Below are 27778 nucleotides of genomic sequence, written 5' to 3'. Positions count from 1 at the left end.
GGCATTTCGTGATCCACAGCCTCATTCCCCCATTTTTCTCAAAAAAAAGTTGAGATTTTTATTCCACTGCAAACCTCTGGCTACATAATGTTTATGTACCAAAAATTTCTTGCAGATTAATTCGTTTAGCAAAAACATCGTCAATTATGAATTTCGTTCTGGTATACTAGAACGAAATTACAACGGTGGCCTATGGAGCAGTGTAATACACATAATCATGCATAACTCGCAAACGCATAAAACCCGGGGTACTCAAGTTTGGTTTTGGTAGGGACGTGCGCTGAGAATTTGAAAGTGGACCCATAAATATACCAATTTTTCGAGAAATTTGGACCCATTGATATACCAAAAGTCAAAATTTTCGGCCAAATTTAACCCAAAATTTTGGGAAAACTTTGGCTACATTAAGGAAAAATTGGACCATTTTCCAAAAAAATTGAGAAAATTTTGAAAAAAGGACCCATTCATATACCTAAATAGGCTTTGAAAAAGGGGTCATTGATATACCAAGAGGCTGAAAATGCTACCCATATTTGCGGCACGTCCCCGTATGGTCATTTGTACTGAGTACCCCCCCCGGGGACGCAAAATCGGAATCAACTGAAATTTTGGGAATAAGCTATTTTCGTGAATATCTTCTGAAAAATGTCATAAAAAGAGGATGCTAGGATCACAAAATTCTTCTTTAATTCTACAATAATCAATACATGTGACACAATCTGATCCACTCACACCAAAGTCAAAACTAAACTGAGCTCAAAAAGAAACTTTTAATTTTTAACAAGGTTATATCTAAAAATCCTGTCCATCAAAATGAACCAAAATTACGCACATGTTTACTTCACTCTACTCTAAACACATGTCAGTAACCAAACAGTTATTCAACTGACACAACAGCAAAATGTACTGACATAGAATAGCTTCCTAGACTACATTCACAGTCCAATAATTGCCACCCAGCACAAGAAATTACGAGAATGATTACAAGATTCTTGCACAGGTGATAATTCCCAAAGAGTAAGTGGAATAGTAAGGAACAAGACCTGTTTCTGGAAGAGAGTGCGTGAAAAGCAGAACGCAGCACCTTTTTATCATCTATGCGAGGATCTTGTATGCATTCTTACAGATTTCTTGTGCTGGGTGCCGAATATTGGGCTGTAAAAGGGGTCCAGGGAGCTGTTCCGTATCAATGCATTTTGCTGTTGTGTCAGTTGGACACCTGCTTGGTTACTAACATGTGTTTAGAGTAGAGTATTGAAGTAATCCGGTATGCAATTTTGGTTCATTTTGATGGAGAGGATTTTAAGATATGACCCTGTGATTCACAAGATGTGAAAAATTATAAGTTTCTTTTTGAGCTCAGTTTACTTTGTTGCAAAGTATCAACTTTTTATGTCCATTTTCTTATTTTTTGCTCTCTATTTTTGCCTATCAATTTCATTATTGCCAACTCTGGCCTGATTGGATCAGATTAAGTCACATCCCAGCAAACACAAAACGTTTTTGAAAAAACATAAGCTAAAGGTTAGAAAAGATTGCCAGAACACATTTAAATGTTCGGTTAGAATTATAAAAGGTATACAAAGGGTATGACACCTTTTACTTAAAACACAGTAACATTATGACATTAATAAGGCCATCTTAATAAAGCCCCCGCGGCCGCGCACATTAGTAAAATCGCTTGTTTTTTGCGCGTTATTTCAGCTGGATTTAGTTTTTTTTGGCTGTTTTATTTATTTTTTTCAAATCCACCACACACATGTGTGACATCGTCATGCTGCAGACATCAAAATAGCCTAAATCATTAGTCTCAATAAAATTCTTCATCTTGACCACAGTGAAACCTCCTTGCCTTGAGAGATGAAAGGTGGTCTATTCTTGTGAAAAAAGCTCGTCCCACAGATAACAAAAATCAAAGTGAAAAAAACCCTAAAAAACACATTCTGCATTAGGTATTTAACTTTTGAAGGGCTTTAAGACGAACTACCGGTATTAAATTAAGATGGATCTAACAATAATAAGATTAAACCATTTGACACATTTCAATCCCATGAGTTCTAATGAGTACTTCTCCTCAGTTGTATGTATGTTATTATCAATAGTCCCATGGTTATGCACAGTAGAGCTAGTAGGTTTTGCCATAGACCCCAAAAGCTGTAGTCAATGCCCTGTTCTTCCATATAGGCCTCGCCACTTTCACTGCAAGCAAGAAACAAATGCAGACACGAATATGTATAAATAATTCTCACATTGAAAGCTTATTTTTGAGAACAAAATACAAATCAAATCTTCAATTTTCTGTAACTTGTGATCAGGGTTTTCTTTAAGCATTTCGCAAAAGTGGTATATTTAGAGGATAAAGGTATGGTTTTTAGCCGCTGGAGTGCATCTATCGTCTCATATAACACGGGCGACATCATTATTTTAAGTAAAATTTAAGTAAGTTTTACGCCAAAAATAATGATCTCGCCCGTGTTATATGAGACGATAGATGCACGACAGCAGCTAAAAACAATACCTTTATTCTCATTCTTAAACACTTCAATTCAAATAAAAATATCATAAGTATTACAAATTTTTATCAAATTAAATCCCACATTTTGCAAGGAATTATACCTAGGGCTTAAAATCGATCAGTCTTGTTGTTGCTATGCGCCTCCGATTGGTTCAAATAGCAAGTACGCGTATCGCGTTGATGCACACACGCTGACCCGTGTGATATCGTGTCAAATCACACGGGTAAGAACCAATAAGATTGCGGGAATGTTGTCAAGTGTTTAAGAATCCATTTTATTTTGTACCTTTTCAATTGTGAATTTTTCACAGACCAATACTTTTTGCTAGTAAATACTATTTATTACTATTGACTTGTTACAGCCATGGTTCATTCTCAAAATAAGAAGGGTGTATTTTCGTATTACTACCAGAAGAAAATATCGGGTTTTTCTATATATCAAATGAATATATGAATGCGTACAATTTCAAGATTATGGATTTGGAACTTTTCACTTTGCATTTGAAGGGGTACAAAAAGTGTGTGAAATTGTAAAATTTGTACATTAAAGTAACCCTGCTTATGACTATTCATTATAAACAAAAAGGAAACTCCCTACTTATACACAACCCATCATAATCTAAACCTGTCCATGTTATGACAATTTGATCGGCAAATAAATATTATTATTATTTATATCAGGCTTTTGAGCGATACAATAAAACTGTATATTGTACAATATTTTCAAAATACCCGGATGCAATACAATATTTCTTGAATATTGTACGTGTATCGCGTACGCGTGACGGCACCAACACGAGTCATGATACAACAGCACAACAATACAATACAGATATCGTATTAACGGCTCACAGGAGATTTCGTACTGTATAAACAAGTAAAATCACAAACGTAATTCGCGGCAATTCTGGATGATGATAACCTAGGGAAATATAATCCACATCTACAAATAAACCTATATATAATTATTCCGAAATTGTCTTAGGAGAGTAAAGAGCAGAAAACAAGAAGGTCAAAAGGTAAGCTTACATTGCAATACACATTGGTTAAACCCGATGGCTAGGTAAGCTTAAATTTTCATTTTACCGCATAGCAAAAGCCTGATATAAATAATAATAATAATATTGAATGGCTTATTTTCTTGTGATACAAGAATATATTGGACTCGATAGAAAAATATTGCACTCGTCTTCGACTCGTGCAATATTTTTCTATCTCGTGCAATATATTCTTGTATCACACTCAAAGCCATTCAATATTATATAATTATTATTATTATTATGGTCATGCTGCACTTGTTAGCTCCAATTTGATATCTCAGTTATTTGCTACCAAAAGCTCTAAATTGACTTTTGGCCAAAATATTTAAAGTCGAGGTAAAGTGTGTATGTTTATCTACAGGACCAGTAACAGTATATATCATGGAAAAATTGTATGCATAACCTCACATAATGCTGTAATTACTTTACTGTATTCACGACACAAACAGCAAATTATTTCTATACAGTACGCTCACCAGTGGCGGTCAGTGTTTACTCAGAGGCCGTATGTCTCAATTTTGGCCCAGTGAAAATTATTTTTGGCCCACACAAATTTGTAATGCTGTATTACAATTAGTCAATTTGGGGAATTACTGAGCCAAAATTGGGCCAATTTGGGAAGAAAATGTTTCATTTGGCGCACCCAATTTCCAGAGAGAGTAAACACTGGTGGCGGTGCCACGGGGGCATATTCCCCCTAAGTCAGAACTCTTGCCCCCCTGAAAAATTTGTTGATTGTTGCCCCCTGAAATTCACTTTTCCCCCTAATGCCCCCCCAAATAAATTCCGGCGCCGCCACTGACGCTCACATGATGTGTTTGGACAAATGTGGCGTGATTGTGAAAACCCTTCAAATGTTGAATTATCCTATTTTGGTTCATAAAAATTCTAAAGGCTTAAACTCTTTACTATTCCTTTATTTTTTTCAATCCTTCTTTGCTCATAACCTTTGGTGTCACAGTCACATGTACAAAATGAAAACAGTTCTAAATTTCCATGGTTTTTGTCTACAAAACTGCAAAATTAAAATTGTCACCATGTAAAAGGTTTTCACAGATCATATCACAAATTACAATTAATATGATAAAATGGTACAATTTCACAATTCGTTCCTCAAAAGAGGAAATTTATTTACAGTATATATAGGCCACCGGCCCCAAAATACATTGATAATAACAGGAAATAAATTATTATAATTCGCTTAAACATTTATCTCTTTTCTTACATGTGAGTAACAAAAATGTTCCCAAATTATTTAAAATATACTTATTTGTAGTTTGCATTAGTATACAATATTTAAAAGTGGTAGGATTTTGATAAAAATATTGGGGAATGAAGCGTTGTCGCTCCATAACAAATAAATTACATACAAGTACAAAATGAAACTCATCTTCAACTAAACCAGAGTTGCAAACTTTGCAAAACCTTTCTTCTCGAGGTACACCTCCGTACCTACCCACCTCAATTTCTAAATTCAACATGCCAAGTCTTAATTTTGACAGAAGGATTCTCAAAATAAAATTTTCAATAACGTACAAGTATTTTTCACAAGTAATCTCTTGTTTGGAAACAGAGTAATAATTTAATTTGGAATTGGAACCCACAGAGCTTGAAAAACGCTGAAGATCCATATCTACAGAACGTTGTTTAAAATGGGACAGAAACAAATTATTGTTAGTAACACCTTGTGTAAGCCAAACATGACCAAAACCAAAGGAAAACAGAAGATTTTTTACATCGAGAGCCCAGCAATCCAGGCCACGTTCGGCTTTGTTATATTGAAACTTGTAACACTGATATAATTTTCTATCATGGTTTAAATCAAGAATATGTAGCCAGTATTTAATCACTCGTAACATAGTTTGAATCACAAAGGACGTCTCCCCAATTCACCTCTAACAGCATCGCTAGAGGCAGTTTTGGGTATACTAAGGAGGTATCTACAAAATCTTAAATGAACTCTCTCAATCATGATGGATTCATTTGTGACCCATAGTTCGCATCCATAAAACAAAATGGGTGCAATTTTTGTATCAAATATTTTACACATAATATCCGGAGGAAGTTGGCCAAATTTGTTGGCAATATGTTTGAAACTAAAAAGTGCTTTCTTAGCTTGAGTACTGAGATTTTCATGAGATTTATACCAGGATCCCGAAGAACTGAAAGTAACACCCAGATATTTGAAGGAGTTAACAACTTCAATTGGGATACCCAAGTAATGCCATTTCTCAAACCGTTTCAACGGACCACCACGACGGAAGACAATAATATTAGTTTTGTCAATATTTACAGAAAGGCCCCATGCATTATACAATAATCAGTAAGGATGTTAAATTGGCGTTGTAGACCAAAAACAGTATCGCTGATTAATGCGAGGTCATCAGCATATAATAGGTGACTGATGTAACTTTCACCAATTTTCATTTCTTGGATATCAAGAGAATTGAGCCGCTGGCTTAAGGGGTACTACACCCTGTGGTAAATTATGACTATTTTTGTATTTTCTCAAAACTAATAACACACTGGTAACAAAAGTTATGTATATTATTGGGGCAAGGAATCCAATTACTACACTGAAATTTCAGTGACTCAAGACAAGCGGTTCAGTATATATGATAGGAAGCGAGGTACATCCTAGCGGTACCTTATTTCTTATCATAAATAATGAACCGCCTGTCTTTGGTCACTGAAATTCCAGTATAGTAATTGTATTCCTTGCCCTTTAATATACATAACTTTTGTTACCAGTGTGTTATTAGTTTTGAGAAAAATGCAAAAATAGACACACATTATCGAGGGGTGTAGTACCTAAGTTATTGAAAAAAGATTAAAAGGAACGGAGAAAGCAAAGAACCTTGCTGCACTCCAGAACCGCAATGAAATGATTTGGTTATACCACCAGGCGTTTTTACATGTGCATTTAACTGTAAATATAACAGCTATACAAATAACATTACCTTTACACTTTACTCACCATAATGTAACATTATTCCTGACACCACAAAATACCAAGCCTGTCAATTCATTTGAGTAAAGTGCCTGTATTTGAGGGAAAACACATCAAATTAGTTGTTTTGCTTCTTTTTTGTCTCTACTTCCTCCTCTCTGCTTCCTCCTTCTCTTCTATCTCTTTCTCATTCTTTTCCTCTGCTTTTTCTTACCCTCCTCTTTACAAAATAAAATCAGTGGCTATTTCATACTGATATCAGCAGAAGATAGACACTTCATCAGTTCTAATACATCAGCAGTAGATGACCACTTCATCAATTCTTATATCAGCAGTTACTCCATCAACACTGATATCAGCAGTAGATGACTACTTCATCAATTCTGATATCAGCAGTTACTTCCTCAATACAGATATTAGCAGTAGATGACTGTGTCATCAATTCTGATACCAGTAGTTACTTCATCAACACTAATATCAGCAGTAGATACACACTTCATCAATTCTAGTATTAGCAGTTACTTCATCAACACTGTTATCAGCAGTTGATGACTGTTTCGTCAATTCTGATATCAGCAGTTACTTCATCAGCACTGATATCAGCAGTAGATAGACACTTCATCAATTCTTGTATCAGCAGTTACTTCATCAATGCTGATATCAGCAGTAAATGACTGTTTCATCAATTCTGATACCAGCAGTTACTTTATCAACACTAAAATCAGCAGTAGATAGACAATTCATCAATTCTAGTATCAGCAGTTACTTCATCAGCAGTTGACGACTACAGTCCAACCTCTCTTATCCGGACCTCTTTTATATGGATCTCTCTGTTATCCGGCTGTGAAATCTTCACAGGAAAATGTGTTTTTGATGATTCAACACCTTAGTCCCATGCTTAGAATGGCATATCTATGTTGCATAAAGTACTCTAAAGCCATCTTTTAGTGCTATTATCCCATATTAGCCCAATCTTTTGTTGTCACAATTTCAGTCCTTGGAACTTTCAATACAGAATTACATGTAATTCACTTATCCGGATTTTTCACTTATCCGGACAATGCTTGGTCCCATCATGGCCGGATAAAAGAGGTTGGACTGTACTTCATTAATTCTGATATCAGCAATTGATAAACACTTCAATACTGATATCAGCAGTTACTTCATTAACACTGATATCAGCAGTAGATACACACTTCATCAATTCTAGTATCAGCAGTTACTTCATCAACGCTGATATCAGCAGTAGATGACTACTTCATCAACTCTGCTATCAGCAGTTACTTCATCAACACTGATATCAGCAGTAGATGTCTACTTCATCAACTCTGCTATTAGCAGTTACTTCATCAACACTGGTATCAGCAGTAGATAGACAATTCATCAATTCTAGTATCAGCAGTTATTTCATCAACACTGTTATCAGCAGTAGATGACTGTTTCATCAATTCTGATACCAGCAGTTACTTCATCAACACTAATATCAGCAGTAGATATACACTTCATACATACATTCTGATATCAACAGTTACTTCATCAGCACTGATATCAGCAGTAGGCCCCCTAGATGTCTACTTCATCAACTCTGCTATCAGCAGTTACTTCATCAGCACTGATATCAGTAGTAGATAGACAATTAATCAATTCTAGTATCAGCAGTTACTTCATCAACACTGTTATCAGCAGTAGACGACTACTTCATCAATTCTTCTTTCAGCAGTTGATAAACACTTCAATACTGATATCAGCAGTTACTTCATCAGTACTGTGATCATCATCACTATCACCATCATCATCTATATAATAATACTGGTAGTCTGTGACTCTGTGCCTCTGTCTGTCTGTCTGTCTGTCCGCCTATTTTCTCGGAGACTAGGGGTCACGTTCCTCAAACTTGGTGGGTGGGTGCAGCTTGACCCCAGACAGAACAAGTTTGTATTGGTTAGTGGGTCAAGGTCACCCGAGGTCATCCAGGGGTCAAATTAGTAAAAACTGTTTTTCTCAGAGACTGGGGGTCGCACGTTCCTCAAACTTGATGGGTGGGTGCGTCTTGACCCGGGACATAACAAGTTTGTATTGGTTTGTGGGTCAAGGTCACCAGAGGTGATCTAGGGGTCAAATTAGTAAAAACTGTCATATGCGCATGCAACTTGGTGGGTAGGTGCATCTGGACCTCAGACAGAACAAGTTTGTTTCGGTAAGTGGGCCAAGATCACCCGAGGTCATCCAGGGGTCATCTGAGGTCAAATTAGTAAAAACTGTCATATGGGCATGAAACTTGGTGGGTACAGTCAACTTTTAGAGTCAAATTTTTGGACGGTCACTTTGGGGTCATCCGGGTTCATCTGAGGTCAAAATAGTAAAAAAAGTCGTATGGGCATGAAACTTGGTGGGTACAGTCAACTTTTAGAGTCAAATTTTTGACGGTCATTTTGGGGTCATCAAGGTCAAATTACTAAAACTGTCGTATGGGCATGAAACGTGGTGGGTACAGTCAACATTTAGAGCCAAATTTTGGAAGGGCATTTTGAGGTCACAAGGGGTCATCTGAGGTCAAACTTGGTGGGTACAGTCGCCATCAGCCAGGTAATCGCGACAGCCGAGAACCGCGAAATACGGGTAACCGCCTAGTTATCATTAAAAATCACCATGTTCATCTCATCGTCATCATCACAAAATCATGCTTATTTTGTACTTACATTGAGACTATATCTCATAATACTAAGATGTTGAACCCATCTCAACCAGATTGGTAATGATGCTATGTTCACTAGTAACCCACTGAATACCTGAAATTAAACATGAATAGAAGAAATCTAAATATAGGTTACTAACTGCGCATTAGTTATTTGGAGGGCATTGTGAAAAATCTAAACATTTTGCCTTTGGAACCGAGGAATATCCGAGGTCCAAAGCAAAATGTTTAGATTTTTCACAATGCCCAACATATAACGATGCAAAGTTATTAACCGAATTCATAACCGTCATTTTGAACTCATCACTCAACCAAATCTCAAGATTTTATTCTCCGAAATTTGTTGAAATACACAATTTTTATCGAAACTTATATTTCGCCCTTCAAAAAGTCGAACAGGCTAAAACGGACTTACCAATTACAACACTGCGCAATCACGCCATGTGCAAATATGGTAGTTGCGTGCAAGTGAAGTGTTCCGGCGCAACAGATACGCACACGCGAAAGTCATTGTACCGCGTAAGCATACGTGGAGGTCATTGATGGATATCAATAACCTCCGCGCCGGTGTGCGTGTACCATCTAACAACCAATTTGATTGGGACGCACATATGGCGTGATACGCTGAGGTTATGAATTGTTAATAAAACTGTTTGTTTGCACAAACAATGAATTCCTCCGGTAAGTTGATTCATAGTTTCCTGCCTGCATTTTAAATTCATTCTTGCATTTGAATTCATTATTGTGATTTTTAAAAAATATATAAAAAGAATATTTCTGTGCTAGGCTAATTCTTTGATATTTATTCGGTCCATTTGTATTTTTTTGAAACTACGATGCAATTTTTTTCAGTTTCGCCGTCGAGCAATGATTAAAGGAAGAAATAGGAAAAGTGACTTGCACGAAGGAGGTAGGGTTAAGTGACTGCTATAGGTTAAATTCCCAGTCTGCCTAATCATGAAGCTCCTGTGGCCAAGTGGTTAAAGCCCTGGTCTCGTAAACCAGAGGTCCTGGGTTCAATTCCCGGGCGGGATCACTTTTCCTATTTCCTCCTTTAATCATTGCTCGACGACAAAACTGAAAAAATTGCATCATAGTTTGCTTCCCGTCCAAAAAAGCCACTGTTTTTCATGTATTTTTTTATTAATAGGAAATTATGGAATAAACTTTGTTCATTGTAATAATGCAAATGGCAGCTATAGCTTTTTTAGTATGCACATAAAATTCAGACCTTACAAGATATAGGTCAAGGGGTGCAGGGTCATGACGGGGAAGTTCTTTGAATTCTAATTTTTGTCTCAGACTTATTCTCTGCTGGTCACTGGCATGACTCAGACTCCAACAAGCTGGACTCCACCCTAATACCGACAATAGTGTGATTCATTTCAACTTTGGTAGCGACGTATGTGTGTATTTCACTGGCCGCAGTATTGAATCATGCAAGCTACAATCCCGGACATAAATAGTTCGAACACTTGTGTCAAAGTAGGACAGTTTGAGACCGTATTTCTGATATACTTGACATACTAAAGTTTCATTTTCTGTGACGTAAAGTCTGAACCATTTCCTACTACTACAACCCTCCCCCTGCCCCACCAATCAATGTTGGATGATTCTAGGGTACATGACCAAAAAAACAACCAAAAACAGTGATTGGGGGAATGGGGGCATACTTGAAGTACCCATGTTAAAGTGCTCGAACAATTATGGCCATGATTGTAGCTTAATGCTGGACTGCAGAGCGCATACACAAGTGTACGAGGGCGATTTGTCAGCATGTTTGCAGTACAATCATGTAAAAGCACTAACATCACTAGTGTATCTATTTACACACTATGCCCTATGAGAGAACAATGTTTGAACTTTGAATGATATTCCTCAGCCTTAAAATGAAAAAAATGCATCGTTTCCCCAAGACTCACCAACATGATAAGAAAGGTAAATGAAACCAACAGGATAACCACTGAATATGTAGCAACTGTAAGACTCATTAAGAATGCATAGCAACAGGCACATACAGATGTGATGGAGACTGTCAGTACATAGATGAAGAAACTATCTACATCATTCTTGAAACCTGTAAAATTATGAAGACAAATTGCCAAAATTGGCATTATTCCCTGCCTACAAGTGCAAGTAGTCTAAACAGTGGTGTAGCCAAGGGGGGGGCAAAGATGTTGTGCTCACTCTATCCCCCCCTGCGGATGCTGGCTGCCGGAGTTGAGCTTCCATCCGGGGTGGGGTTTTTCAAATTACATTTTGACAGAGGTGTGCTGCTGGAACTCTGAAACCCCTACCCATATTTAGAGATTTTTTTGCCTAATAAATGGCTAATTTGATGGTTTTGACCATTTTATTTTTCAAATCGGGACCCATGTTTAGGGATTTTTTCCCCTCAATTCTCAAATCAGGACCCATGTTTAGGGATTTCTTGCAAAAAAGGTACCCATTAGAGCAACACACATACCTTATATATGTGAGTAACCTTCCCCTAGGTTTCCATCCAGTTTCTCCCAGAATGAAAAATTTCAAAAAACAAGATTGTAAAATTTTAAGCATCTTTCAGAACCCCTTATTTCCCAAAAAGCTCCCTGCAAAAAAAAAAAACCAAAAAACACCTGCTTACCTATCATCCAGTAAGACACAGCAGAGAACATCAATGTAGGGATAAGTCTGAATGGAATGAGATCACAGAATACTTTGGCAATGAAATACGCCGAGGGCCTGTAATATCCTCCTGACGCTTCATGTCTGAAAAGAGAAGAGCAATATGGTTTGTCAAATTCGATGACTTCAAAATTGTTAGAATTATAACTATCAAATGATGATGTTGTTTTATCTACTGCTGTTATCAGTGTTCATGAACTAACTGCTATTAAGTATTATTGGCATTTATGAAGTAATTGCTGATATCACATTTGATGAAGTGTCTATCTACTGCTGATGTCAGTGTTCATGAACTAACTGCTATTAAGTATTATCAACATTTATGAAGTATTCATCTACTGCTGATATCAGTATTGATGAAGTAGCTACCTACAACTCATAACAGTATTTTGGAAGTAGTCATCTACTGCTGATATCGGTATTGATGAAGTAGCTACCTATTACTAATAGCAGTATTTTAATACTGTAAGACTCATTAAGAATGCAGTAGATGACTTAAAAGTCATCTACTGCTGATAACTGTATTGATGAAGTAGTCATTAACAGCCGATATCAATATCGATGAAGTACTTTTAACTATCTACTGTTGATGAATATTGATGAAGTAGCTATAAAATGCTGATATCAGCATTGATAAAGTATTCATTCTACTACCGGTATCAGTAATGATGGCATAGCTATCTACTGCTCAAATCAGTACCGATTAAGTAGTTGTCTACTGCTGATATCAGTGTTGATGAAGTAGTCATGTACTGCTGATATCATATCAGTATTGATGAACTGGCTTTCTACTGCAGATATCAATGAAATAGCTATACTGCTGATATCAATAGAGGCCCTGCATGCTTTTATCGATTGGCTCCAAACAAAGGATTTGAACCGGTATCCTTCACGTAATCATGGGTTAATGCAGCCCATTCAATCAAATGTTGTCATCAACCTATTTGATCGTAGTGCATTTGTTATGTGTGTGAGACAACCCTGGACCAAATAAAGCACATTAGAAATGTACTTTATCTGTACTTTATGGGCACTTTAACTGTACTTTATGGGTACTTTAACTGTACTTTCTGTTAATTAGTACATATAAAGTGTACTTTAAATGTGCTTATTTTTCATATCCTGGAAAAACTGTGTACTTTAAAGGTACTTTAAATGTGCTTTATATGACTTTAATTATACTTTATGAATATTTTGATAAATATGGGAAATTTTTTGTGCTTTTTAAACTATACTTTATTTGGACTTACTTTTTTTCCCAGTGTCAGTGAGTATACTTTAATTGTGCTTATTTTGGACTTAACCAAATTTTGAACATCAGTGTGTACTTTAAATATACTTTATCAGTACTTTATGTATACTTTACCTGGATTGGTTTTCCCAGGTATTGTCAGCAATGTAACAGTACTTAAAATGTGCTTTTCAGTGTACTTTAAATGTACTTTAATGTGGCCATCATGGTCATGTGATGTTTACATATACAAGTCACATGACTATCCTTCTAGATTTGAAAAATACCAACGGCCATATTGTGCTAAGGTTGCATATTGCAATGGATGTATAAAACTGTTCATATTTATATAAAATGAAGGACTTAATGGACTTACAAATACAGGCTTGATTACAGGAGATGGTTACTGGTAATGTATGCTTGCATGTGAACATACTTGTGTTACCAATACTTTGATAAGCTCCATATGTGGTAAGCTTATAATTATAAGCTTACTGGTATATGGTATGGAACCTCGAAGCACAGTACTTTAAAAATGCTTTTTTTCAGTATGCTTTAAATGTACTTTTCTAGTCATTGTGCTTTATTTGTACTTTAAAGGTACTTAATTGTCGTTCCAAATGTTGCACATAGGAATGTTGTTTAGAAAGCACATTTAAAGCACAGTGCTTTAAATATACTTGTTTTCGTGTAAAGTATAATTAAAGCACAGTACTTTAAATATGCTTGTTTGGTATAAAGTACAATTAAAGTACAGTACTTTAAATGTGCTTTTTTCAGTATGCTTTAAATGTACTTTTCTGGTCATTGTGCTTTATTTGTACTTTAAAGGTACTTTATCGTCGTTCCAAATGTCGCACTTTGGAATGTTGTTTAGAAAGCATATTTAAAACACAGTACTTTAAATATGCTTGTTTGGTATAAAGTACAATTAAAGTACAGTACTTTAAATGTGCTTTTTCAGTATGCTTTTAAATGTACTTTTCTGGTCATTGTGCTTTATTTGTACTTTAAAGGTACTTTATCGTCGTTCCAAATGTCGCACTTTGGAATGTTGTTTAGAAAGCATATTTAAAGTACTGTGCTTTAAATATGCTTGTTTTGGTTCAGGGAAACTGTCGCGGTAGATTGCAATCATGCTTTTGTTGAATGCATTTGAGAAAAGTCCACCATATTTACAGTATGATACATCATATGCACAACCTCTATATTGATGTAGTCATCTGCTAATATCAGTAATGATGAAGTAGCTATCTACTGCAAATACCAGTATTTACAATATACACATATATATATATATGCCATAAGCCTATCTAAAGAAACTTTCTTTATGGATTACCACATACCCACCTGTATATAGTGCGTTCAGACAGAAATATATCCACTGCACCAAGATTGCCAAAGATCATGTTGAGAACGATGAACAAAAATGCACCAGCTCTAATAATTGAGACATAAGATTAAAAATTCAAGTTCATATTCTCAATGTATAAAAAATACCAATCATAATTATAGGTATTTTTGGTTTCATTTAATTTATGACTAACAGGATTTGAATTATAAATAGAAAATTCATTTCATGTTTTGAAAATTGCACAAACTTTGAGAACTTAAACATAAGTAGCACTGCAAATGCACATGCACAAAAACACATGTGACACGATCAAGAGAAATGAGTCGGACGTCGCTAATATTGATTTTGAGATATTGGTAAAGAAAGTGTTAAAATTCTTTGTATTGTTTTCAGCGATTGATAAATTGACATAACTTTGTAAAGAAAAGTCGTATCAATATGGGGTTTTCTGTTTCTGAAAGAATGTACTCTTTTTTTATTAACATATGTAAAACTCATTTTTGACCAGGGTCGACATGTGACTCATTCCCCTTGATCATGTCATGTCACACATGTGAATGTTAATTATTCTATTACCAAATTTGAAGTAATTTAAGTCAGTCACTTTCAGGGGGCACTTATCAAAATGCGAAAACACAAGTCAAAATTGGAATTTTTCATATACTCACATAACAATTACAGTGCATTATGAAGTCAAAATCATTATCCTACGCCAGCAGATTTAACTGTTAATGTTATTCAGAGTTGCACAGGTGCATTGGCAAGGCCTTGCTTATTCATTGGTTCACCTCAAGTTTGGTAGTGACATCATGCTTTTTCAAAGTTGCACTTCAAGTGACAAACCGCCCTTATACATTGTGCAAGTACTACGCAATCAACTTTACATGCACGATTTGACATTGCACCCAGTGAAATACGCACCTACGTTATACCAAACTTCCAAACTTGAGGCAAACCAGTGTATTGACAATTGTTTCTTGTAAAAATTCTTATGGAGGTACTTCTTAGGGGAGAGGCGATAATTAGATCTTATACACGTTAGTTTGTTTTTATTATTATGCTTTTGCAAATCACATACATCTTTTTAAAGCATAATACTAATTTTCATGGAAATGGTTTTTTTATACCTGTTTTGAATACCAGAAGAGAGAGACAAATCTTGCTGCCAATATATTGCTCCAATTAGCAAGGCTAAGATGAGGGCATTCAATGGCTGAAAAAACAAAACAGGTGTCAACAAAAACAAGCTATTAATACTGAAGTGGATACCCTCAATTATTTTGATTTTTTACATCAGTGTAAGGCAAAAAAAAAGTTTGTCTCAAAGCTTGCACGCGCATTTTTAAAATTGTGAGATTTGGAAAAAAAGAAATGCGGAATTTTTTTTTATTTCAATAAAAATATTTTTTTATAGTTTTTCCAGAAAAATTTGGCAAAATTCAGATTTTTTTCTCCAAATACCATGAAAAAAAAAAAATGCATTTCGCATTTGTTTTCAAACCACTCGTGAGCTTTGAGACAAACCATTATTTTTTTTGGCCTAATGTATATTTTGAGCTAATATGCCCTGCAAAAATCAAGGCATATGGCTGAAATATCTTATTGCAAAAGTGAATCTACAAGATGCTCATAAGACATTAAGACAATCGATATCATTAGCGATCGATGGACTGATATAGGCATTGACTAGAATGAAATGGCGATTTCCTGTGTTTTAACTCATTTGTTCAGATAGTGAAAACTAATATTTTGTGGGAAAAATTAAAATCTATTTTTTTCTGGAAATGTTAGAGCATTGCTTTAAATCATGAAATGAGAATGCAATATGTTAGCACAACATAGCTAGCAAAACAGCTAGCAAAACATATGATTGGTTTTGGTTGAAATGTTTTAATAACATTAAAGGTTGGGATATATAATTAAAGCTAAAAAGGACATGAAATGTTGAGGGCATTGAAGGAACAAAAAACACTACAACAATCTTTTTAAATGTTTTCTAAATGTTATTGTAAAATATTTGTTGCAAACATTGCAAAATGTTTTGTCATCACTTAAATAACATTATGTTATGTTAAAGGAGTATTTCGTGATCCTGGCATCCTCTTTTTATGACATTTGTCAGTAGTTATCCACGAAAAAAGCTTATTCCCAAATTTTCACTTGATTCCGATTTTGCGTTTGCGAGTTATGCATGATTATGTGTATTACACTGCTCCATAGACAATGTGATGTAATTTCGTTCTGGTATACCAGAACGAAATTCAAATTTCACAACATCTTTGCCAAGTGAATTAATCTGCAAGACATTTTTTGTACATAAACGTTATGTAGCCAGAGGTTTCCAGTGATATAAAAATCTCAACTTTTTTTGAGAAAAGTGGGGGATGATGCTGTGGATTACTGAAATGCCCTTTTAAGTTTTCAAAATGTTTTTGAATGTCACTAAAATGTTTTATATAACTCAACATTTAACCATTTTTGGCAACTTTTTCTAACCTTTTTTGAAAGGTTTTGTTTTTGTTAGGTATCACACACCTTTTTATTTAAAAGCATCCAATATATGTGACTTACCATGAAGAAAATTGTGACCGGATTTCTTCCAAAATTCAGAAATGCTCGTCTGGATACATAGAACAACTGTCAGGTTAAAAGTATGTAAGAATCAGTTACATTATGAGTAAAAAACCTGCACAGTAATATACTGTCATAATGATTAAAGAAATAAGAAGGAATGCCAGAAATTGTAATTTTCTCTTTCCACAATTTTATCTAACACAACTCCAGATCAACCTTCTGGCAATCAATTTGCAGAGGTTATTTCATCAACACTTATGTCAGCAGCCCGGTCAGCAGTTAGAGAGACCATGTCAATTCTGATATCAGCAGTATCATAGACACTTCATAAATTCTGATATCAGCAGTTACTTCATCAACACTGACATCAGCAGTAGATAGACACTTCATCAATTCTTCTTTCAACAGTTACTTCATCAATACAGATATCAGCAGCAGATAGACACTTCATCGATACTGTTATTAGCAGTTACTTCATCAACACTGATATCATCAGTAGATAGACACTTCATCAATTCTGATATCAGCAGTTACTTCATCAACACTGATATCAGCAGTAGATAGACACTTCATCAATTCTTCTTTCAGCAGTTACTTCATCAATACAGATATCAGCAGTAGACAGACTCTCTATCAATAATTCCAATATCAGCAGTTTCTTCATCCTCACTGATATCAGCAGCAGATAGACACTTCATCAATTCTTATATGTGTACATCCATATCAAAACGATGCACTTGTCGGCTGCTACATGTGTCTCATTTTACATAATTAATAGCTAGGAATAAATACCAGACTCATCTCAAGTGGTCACCTCAAATCATACCGAAGTCACTTGATTTAGGAATACAGAGAACATATTCCTAAACCATGTGACCTGGGAATGATTTGAAGTGACCTCTACTTGAGATGAGTCTGGTGTTTATTTCTAGCTATTATGTGAAATGAGACACATGTAGCTGCCGACAAGTGCATCGTGAATGAACTGTGACCTTTTTGATATGTCTCTGAACAAAAACAAATGAAAAGGGCAGTACAAATGCCCTGATATTAACTTAAAATCAGTTTATCTAAGCAGAACATTTTTACAATTAGTTTCAAGTTAAATCTTCTACTTACTTGAACAGGAAATGATGTGGGATACCCCCTATTGCCTGTATATTCTGACACTTGTGATGCCTCACTTTCCCTCTTGGAATCTGTACATAGTATATTTTCACTGTTCTTCTTCAAGGTTTTGTAATAGTTGGAATTTCTGAAATGTTCTACCAGTGACTTCTGGTTTGATGATAAATGTGAAGTTGAATTGCCAGTGATGGTTGTACCATTAGTTTTGGATGTTGGTGTCAGATTATTCATAGAGATGTTGTTGCTATGATTACCATTTTCAATATCATCTGTCAACTGTATTGCTGAATATAACAGAAAATAAAATTTATATAAAAACTATCAACAATAAGACAAAATGTTTTGTGGCATGAAAGTTGTTGGGATGATGAAAACTATCAACAGTGTCTATGGATGGTAAATATATTGTTAAACAACAATCAAATGAACTATCTAGAATTTATGTATGACTGAGTGACGGATATAATAATATTGTTCTGCACTTACCATGATTGCTGTATGCATAATTCTGCAGATGTGAATTCTCATCTATTATATCCAGGAAGAAGTCTGGTGGGTTATTATGTTCTTCACAGTGGAAACCTGTGTATGTAAAATGGGCAAAGAATTTTCAATTTTTTTCATAAAATATATTACTTTTTCAAAACAAGTTGTTGTGTCCCTTTGTTGTTTATGACACACTCTCAGAACATTGGATAAAAAATGAATGGGCAGAAAACAGTTGGTTAAAAATGCCCAACAATGGTTAAGATTCTTGTAGTTGGGCAAAATACAGTTTAATACATGGTTGGTCAAACCTGTCAATATGGTATTTACACAATGTTGGTTAAAAGTTAACCAACCTTGGTAAAAAACATCCTTTTCCCGCCAATAAAGTTGGGCAAAGTATGGTTTTGCCCAACCATGGTCACATGGTGTTCCTTTGCGAACTGTGATTGGTCATTGTGTTGAGCAAAAATGCATTTCAGAAAACAAGATGACCGATATGAGTGGCTTGCTACAAAGCTATGGATCAGGGTCTTCAAGATCTGTTGGAGACATTTGAAGGTAGGAAATTAAGCTTACCAGTTGTGGTGGTAGCTGTCGTCGATAAAGCATCGTAAGTCTTGCTCACAGTCTGGCCTCGCGCACACTTAAACTAAATGTTATACCCGATAAAATGTTTATAATATAATTTCCTACCTTCAAATGTCTCCAATTGGTTAAAATATGAACAATGAAATGAACTTCCCATTCATAGTGTTTAACCAACTATTGGTTATATTTTGCCCATTTTGCCCAACATGCTTTGCCCAACTGGTTGGTTACCGTAATGTTAACCAGTAGTTGGTCAATGTTTTTAACCAACCTGTGGTTATATTGTTAACCAACCCAGGTTCACCTGTAAATACATGGTTGGTTAAAATTTTAACCAAGTTGGTTAAAATTTTAACCAAGTTGGTTAAAATTTTTAACCAAGTTGGTTAAAATTTTTTAACCAATGTTCTGAGAGTGTAAGATGTGCATTTGCCACATCACCAAGTCATAATACAAACCATGTCCAGGATTGTCAATTAGGGGGTACCGACGAGGCTAGAATTGACTGATTGGGCTGATTTGGCATGATTTTTCTTGATCTTAGCTAAATGTTCTATGTTTCAGTGGATTAGAAGGGGGCGTACGCCGAGTTTTTTTCCTCTGTGGATCCGCCCCTAGTGATTTTGTTGTCTTATGCGATTGGAGTCCAATTGTGCATTTATAAAATGTGCATTTTGCCCTGACAAACGCTCTTGGCACAACAATTCCTATTGGTCAAATGGAAAAAGCTATAGCTCATGGAATCGACTTGGAATTGTCCATTTCTCAGTATCATGAGTATAGGGACAACAGAGATTCTATATAAATATTTACGAATTAATTTTCTCACAAAACAGAAAACTCTTTTGTCCCCAAGCTGAGAAACGGATGATTCCTAGTTGGCTAGTTGGGTTATTTCCTTAAGGATGCACACAGGATCACTGAAGTGTTACATGGCCAAAATGAATGCGAGACGTCTCACCCCAAAACACATTCGCCCCAAAAAGGTTCACCCAATACACAATACATACCACGACCAGTTCGCCCCAATTGACTCACTGTGTAACGTTGCGAAGTGTGCATGCGACCAATGCCAATCAATACGATCAATCATAACCGTTCCGTCACGGAGATCATTGTAGCATGATTGTAAGCTCAAATAGAATACGCAATTTCTGGCTGTGAAACGCGCTTTTTAGTGCTTTTCTCGCTAATTTTCAACCACGGAAATCTAATGCTGTGCCGGAAACAGGCCACTTGAACCTCTCCACTTCCGTTACACGCCAATTCAATTACACTACACTCCCGTGCACTTTCGTCCCCATTTTATACCGCGGGTATTGGGGCTGTTGTTGACTGTTTCCTGGTCGATTGCTTGAAGCCCGGCGTGTATATTATAGTATTTAAAGCAAATGGTATGCTGATTGCTGACGGACTGAAGATTGGTCGATCAACAAAACCATAATGCACGATGATACGCCCGTGTTGCAAAATAAACTTTTGATGTCATAATTATTAGCTTATATTTTCATTAACAATAATTAATTTAATACATGTGTAGGCCTATGTCTGAAATTTAGGCCTTGATTATGTATTTTTTATATAATATTAAATCCTCGTGTAGGCCCTACTTTATTTTACATAACAATATTATGCTTTCACAAAGGATTTATCTCATTTTACAAATCATGTTAACTTCATATTTTGTATGATATAATAAGTAGTGTTAAACATGTAAATTACTTATCGCCAGTATGGCTATGTAATAATTTACATAATATGGCAAAACAAAACATTATATAAAAAAATAAAAAAAAAAAAAAAAACTCTTGCGAGTTTTGTGTATTTTTATTTTACCGACTCATTACTAAATAATGAAACTATTAATACTGAAAATATTTGACAAATTTTTCAAGACAGACAAATGAGCACAACTAGCAAAACAAACGCCAGCAGCAGCTTTGAGATATTTTGTGAGTTCAGTCCTGTGCACTGACTTTTTGCCCCGAGCTTTAGCGGCGGATTATTTGCTGCCACTTGCACGAAAACGCCGGGTGTGATATGTGTTCAATCAACGGTTCCGTGCACCAAACGCATAAAAGTACTAGAACACGGCGTACCTTGCTTGACAAGTCCCGGGCCCAGCGTCCGCGTGCTTTACACACTGATGTACGATCGATTGCTTGACAAGTCCCGGGTCAAGTAGTCTGCTCTCAATTTGATTAAGACCCGAGAATTACGGGCCGTGTTTTGTGTTTATGACGAAGGCGTGGGAGGCAGTGCGCAAGAAGAAAAAATCCAATTATTTTGTTTGCAAAACTGGTTAATCAAAGATATAAATCTAAATTAATAAAAATATATCTTTAATTAAAATACTATTATTTTGATTATATAATTTTGTATTTTATATCAGATTCATTTATAAAGGACATACTTCTCTAATATAAATGTATTTTTACAATTTTGATAATTGTGATTGACAGTTATTATGATTCATTTTGTTTTTCTTAATTTCTGCAACTTGCCTGTCAATAGGCGTGTTTCTATTGGGACCATTTACCAGTAAAGAGAAAGGGATTAATTCTTCCTGGGCTATCATGATTTATAAATCCTCTTGCTCAAAGGGATAGGTGGGATATATGTCCCTGTTTTTTTTACATTTAGTTTTCTTGTTTGATCTCATTCTGCATAAGACGAACTCAGTTTCATCCCATTCAAACTTGCTCAAACTGTTAATCAATGTAATTTGTCAGTTGAGTATACCCGTAATAATTGTTCATCGAAAGTGGTTACTTATTTTATTGAATTCATACTAAAATATGGACGACACAGACAACAAAGGTACCATACTGCGCCAATTCACCAATTCAAAGATCTATTTATTTTTGGTAACAAAGGACCACTTCAGTATAGGTTTAACTTCCAAATCTGGGTGTTTGATATACCTAGATTTGGAAGGCGGTGTGCACATTACTTATTATTTAAATTTGATTATTTAAATTTGATTTAAGGCCCCCTCCGGTTGTTACTGATAATCCGGGGTTCTTCCTGGTTGAAGGTATACGGGGATTTGCCACGGTTTTGGGGTACCTTTTCAGCGATTTTGGTATATCGATGGGTGGGTTTTCAGTGGAGACCAATGCGCCCAATTGGGCGCATTTTGAAAGTGTGCACTTAAAGCGCCCAATTATGGCAAATTTGGGTGCTTTTTCTTAAATTGGTATACTTGGGTAGCAAAACCGGTAGGTATAGAGAAAGTCAGCATCCGAAAGTCTGCGTGGCACACCCCCGTACAAAATTTTTCGAAGAACCCCCCCCCCGGGCTGATAATAGTCATTATCAAATATACATTCTAATGTTAACGTTATTATATATAGGCTATGTAATATGTTGCATTGATGGAAATGCTAGTATTCAACACAGAATTTATCGGGATTTTAAAAGCTCTTTAGACTATGCCATAGTCGAATTTTATTAAAAATATGTTATTATTATTCAAGATGAACCCATTTCGTTGAACTCAAAATTATACTGATGTTTATTAAAATTAAAGTATTCAATAGTAAAATGGTCATAAAGAGTTAAAAATATCAGATGATTAGTGACAATGAAAATAATTGAATGCAACACTATCTTGCATAATTATAATGGCTCACTTTAATACTGAACAATTCTGATTTTGGAATCTACCAGTTTATAGATAGCAAACCCGAAAATCCGACTATGGACTTTGAATTTTAAGCAGAACTTTACCCGGGACTTTGCTCTCTAAAAACACACTGTCAAGCATACTTGTTTATTAGAGTCACGATGTAGCCGTGACCAGCAAGTTTAAAAAAAAAGACTGATAAAGAAGACTAATAACAGATTCTCCGCGAGACTATATTTACAGCTAACATTAAAACACTTGACTTCTATTGTTCGATGTTGATTATAAGTAACGCTAAGCTAATGCAGAACACGCTGAACTTCAAAGCTAGTGCCGGTGACTCGAGGTAGATATATAGACTATAGTAGACGGTACGCGTGTGAACAGGAAAAATAATGAGTTATATGAAGTTTAAATGATATCATGCATAAACACGAACAACCTGTATCTTCCAAATATAGGTGTTTGATATAGAGACGACCTATACTTGCACGCGTGAACAGGGAAAATAACGCTTCAAATTATATCGAATCAAAGCCCCTATCAATAAACACGTTACACAAAATTGTTCCATTAACTGGATTTTTTTACCCATGGTAGGTCCAATATCTTAAAAAATAATGAATTTGGCGAGTTCAATGTAAGCTTGGACATTTTGTTTGTTCTCAGAGAATAACTAAATTGAGTATCTCTCATCTCGTGTGAAACATTGTATTAGGCCTATATTAAAGCCACGATTTCTCCGTGTTACGGAAAAACGGAAAAATACCGGAATTCGGGGTTTGCCCACGGAAATTTGAAAATGCCACAAAATAGTAAAAAACTGAGTAAAATGTCTAACTGTTGTGTTGATTTGCAAAATAAAACAAAGAAAGGTGATTATTTGGCAGTAATCAAAACCATTAAACAATCCATTTTAGCATTAATTCTAGGCCTACTACAGTAAAGGGTAATACAAAATACACTTATACAACATGTTTGTTTTCACTTTTCAGTGCTTTATATTGGAAAATGGAAAATCACGGAAATTGTCCAATTTGTAACACAGAATTTTGTAACACGGAGAAATAATGGCTTTAGCCTATATTATGTTGTAAAAGAATTAAATGGGAAATAATTTTATGCGCATAAAAGTAACATTTTCCATTTCCGCTCAATGTTTATACTGCTGAGCGAAGGTGAACTTTATGTGGGAGTGCGTGTGGGTGGGCGGGGTGTGGAGGGTGTTATTGTTAAGCGTTTAGTATGGCGTCAAAATCCCCTCCCTACATTAAAAGTATACAGTACCATGCATGATGATATAATAATGTATGTAGGCCTACGTTCAGGCGCATGCTGCATGCACTGCAAGACACCATTAAATCTTTTGGCTGCCTGCAGATCTGAACATAATGGGATTTTTCCCACAAAATGGTCTTGGCCCGGGTCTTGGGAGCAAAAAATTTGCCTTTTGCGTGAAAAAAAAAGAAGGACACGAGAGTAAAGGAGCGCGTTACTAATAATATGGTGGCAAAGGATAACCAAATTAAAATTGGACCGAAAGCGTAGTAATGGATTACTGGACTTTAACCAGTTTTGCAAACAAAATCCCAACTTTTTTTTTTTTTTTTGCCTCCCGATATAGGCCTACGTCACAATTTCAAAAAACGGCCAATAATTCTCAGGGTAGTAAAAACATACTCGATAAAATAGGTAAGTATAAAAAAACCCATATGGATGGAAAAGTACATGATCAAAAATAAAATGTTTTCATAACATAAACATAGTCAGCTCAACTGAATCTCGGGGCTGAATCACATGGGTTTCTAAAGAAATTCATAGCATTACACGTTTATAGCACCAGCCAAATTGTTACAAATACTCAACGTTTATTTAAAAACAGCACTGCACAGTTGACTGCATACTGTCTACTGAAAATACAAATTGTATTAGTTACAAACAATGGATTGTAAAACATGACAAATTCATAAAATACATAAATACATTTTAATGGCATAAAATTCATAGAACACCGTCAAATTTGTTTACAAAGATATAGGCCTACAGTAAATAAACAAATTAAACAACACAATGTAAAGTGATTCAATAATTTTATAATAGGGCCTAATTAAGATATGATTAATATTATACTAGTACTATTAATAATAATGATAGTTATTTTTTATTGTTATCATAAGAAAATAATAATAATACTATAATTTTTACTATAATATTAATTATGATTATATGAATAGGTCGTATTGATTATTCCATAATACATGAATATAAATGCAAACAATTGGAAGTTGTATTGATTGACCATACGACCGCATGCACTGCACTCACAGCACTTTACAGTTTACACAGTGAGTCAATTGAGGCGAACATGTCGTGGTATGTACGTGTATTGAGGCGAACTGGTCGTGGTATGTACGTGTATTGGGGCGAACTGGTAGTGGTATGTACTGGTGTGGGGCGAAACGTCCTGACACCGCCAAAATTGAGTTTTCATCACTAATGTCATCTTCAAACCGTATTTTATCTTGTCATTAATAGATTTTAAAGAAATCTTAAAATTTGAACCATAAGAAAAGCTATTTTAAAGACCCTTTTTCATTAAAAATTTTTCAATATGCAAAAGCAAATAAATCATTGTTTTCCGCAATAGATCGCGTTCTCGTAACGCTTAGCATACTGCGGCATAGCTAGCAAAGACACGCACACATGGTAAACTGGATGGGCGAGGTGATTGCTGATTGAGGCGCTTGAGTCGCCAATCGCGATCACTACATGTACCGCTTATCGTCACGGTATTGATCTCTTCAAGGTAGGTAAAGCTTGCACCATTGCATTGCGAAACTCGGGCCGACAGACCACCACCGTGCCGTCCCAGAATCAGTAGGCCTACTCGATAAATTTCGCCAAAAAAAGTGCTGATATAGTGGTATAAAGTGTTTTTTTTTATATGAACATAATAGTAAATCTTTTGTTTGTTTTTGTTTTGTTTTTTATTGCAAACGAGAAATATAATCGAAAACGCAAATTCGTGTTTTTTTCATAGTAGGCCTATTAGGTCTACCATATGCCATGATTGCGATAAAGGCTTTTGGTTTTACAACACTTTTTGCGAATGTTTTGGCCGAATGACTTTTTATTTGCAATGTTTGTCTGGCTTTCAACTTTCACGTTTACAATGTTTTCTGTATACTTTAAAAGGTATAAGGTTTTCATGCAGTGTTTTAAAACGCTCTTTATAGCAGGATGCCTATATACGGTAGGCCTACTGCATAAACCACAATTTAATTTAAAGCCATAAGTGTTCCGTTTTCTACTTTTGAAATTCGGTTTTGTTAGGCTATGTCAATTTCCCTGTTTTTCAGTTTTCTTGTGACCTCTCCGTGTTTTGCCCGTTTAACATATATATAGGCCTACTTTTTTTCCGTTTTACAAGAAGTTTATTCAAGACATATTACAACTTTTACCCCCACTTTTTACACGTTTATTTGATTGCAAACAACAACAGACACACTTTTTTAAATTTTTGTTGTTGTATTTTATTCACTTTTTATTCGTTACAAAATATTTTATAACTTTATTGTGGCTTTTGTACGTGTTTGATATTCCGTAAAAAGTTTAAAAATAAAATATGATAACAACAAACAATTACAATAACAAAAACGGAATATTGAGTAATGCGACACATCAGAATCTTTTAAAATTTTACTTGGGATTCCTGTGATGTAGGTATAGGCCTAGCTATAACGGGCGTTAAATTGCCTAGGCCCCTATCTTTGGCGCGGACGGGCAGCGGTGGTGCCTCTCAAGAAAAAGCAACAGTAGTAACAACATCATGTTTATGGTTCAGAAAAGGACAATGAACATAAAAATGCAATATTTGTCAACACCAAAAAAAAAAAAAAAAGAAAAAAAGAAAATCACAAAAAACGAAAAATTAAAAACATTGCATTTTTAAAGCAAAATTATGAAAATTAGGACAAAACAGAAATCGCAATTATCATGATTATGTCTCAATTTATTCTTCATTTCATAAAACTTCCTGATTATCTGCTAAAATAATTGCTTGTCAGTTATTCTATGCTACTTTTAATGTTCTGATGTCCATAAATTTTAATACAGAGCATGATCTTTTTTTTTTTATACGGAACAGGACAAAATTGTGCTTAAATAATCTTGGTTTCGTTCGCGGCAACACGACCCTGCACTGTGCAACTTATTCGCGTAACCTGTCTGTCTGTCCATGCGCCCAGTCGCTCCTCAAGCGCCGCCCACGCCTCAGCCTTTGCCGGACGCTCTGCTGCACCATGGAATCAAGACTGAAGTAAATAAAATGGCTACTCCATGTGGATAAACATCTGCCGAATGTGCACGGATAATTTTGTCATATTGTATATTTTACCTTCTAAATCACCAAAAAAAATGCCAATCTGCTGCAGTTGGACGCCCTTTCTCATTTTCTAACTTGACCAAACGTCACAAGTCACCGGATTATATATTTATGGAATAATCTCAAAAATTGACCTAAAATTCGCTGTATTTTTCTAAATCGCGATTTTCGGCAAGTTCACTTTTGACTACTTTCAACCATTTTTGGTCCGCCATAGCGTCTAAATGAAGCATCACTGAGGTAAGTTTTTAATTCAAACGTCTAGATATGGCAAAAATCTAGATAGTGTTTTTCATTTTTTAAATTAGGGCCTAGAACTTTTTTTATCACCCATGATTCAAAAATTTGAACACGGGTCACACGTTTTTACTGATTTTTTGCCTATATTTTAAAAACTAAGCAAAATTTTGAAAAAATAAAAAAACACTTTCTAGATTTATTTGTCTAAATTAATAAAATTCATGTTTTACAGTTTTTGATTTTCAAATATTTTTTTTATGGCGGACCAAAAATTTTTGGTCAAAAAAGCCGTTTT

At 35.3% G+C, this 27778-nt stretch overlaps 1 protein-coding gene across 1 annotated transcript in view; it reads right to left on the bottom strand.

The window, feature by feature from the left end:
• Positions 1–1971: 1971 nt before the first annotated feature.
• Positions 1972–27778, bottom strand: part of LOC140172059 (broad substrate specificity ATP-binding cassette transporter ABCG2-like) — a 66373-nt gene continuing 40566 nt past the window's right edge. Inside the window, exons 8-17 of the mRNA XM_072195407.1 lie at positions 18641–18736; positions 18146–18438; positions 17024–17089; positions 15580–15665; positions 14449–14538; positions 11827–11951; positions 11123–11277; positions 9205–9294; positions 6533–6597; positions 1972–2199 (exon numbers count right to left, since the gene is read on the bottom strand). Of these exons, the coding sequence (XP_072051508.1) occupies positions 2058–2199; positions 6533–6597; positions 9205–9294; positions 11123–11277; positions 11827–11951; positions 14449–14538; positions 15580–15665; positions 17024–17089; positions 18146–18438; positions 18641–18736 (1208 nt within the window). The 3' untranslated portion in view covers positions 1972–2057. The remainder of the gene's footprint in view (positions 2200–6532; positions 6598–9204; positions 9295–11122; positions 11278–11826; positions 11952–14448; positions 14539–15579; positions 15666–17023; positions 17090–18145; positions 18439–18640; positions 18737–27778) is intronic.

Source organism: Amphiura filiformis, chromosome 15, assembly GCF_039555335.1.
Source record: "Amphiura filiformis chromosome 15, Afil_fr2py, whole genome shotgun sequence".
Taxonomy (NCBI): Eukaryota; Metazoa; Echinodermata; class Ophiuroidea; order Amphilepidida; family Amphiuridae; genus Amphiura; species Amphiura filiformis.
This window is presented reverse-complemented; position numbering and strand designations above follow the sequence as displayed.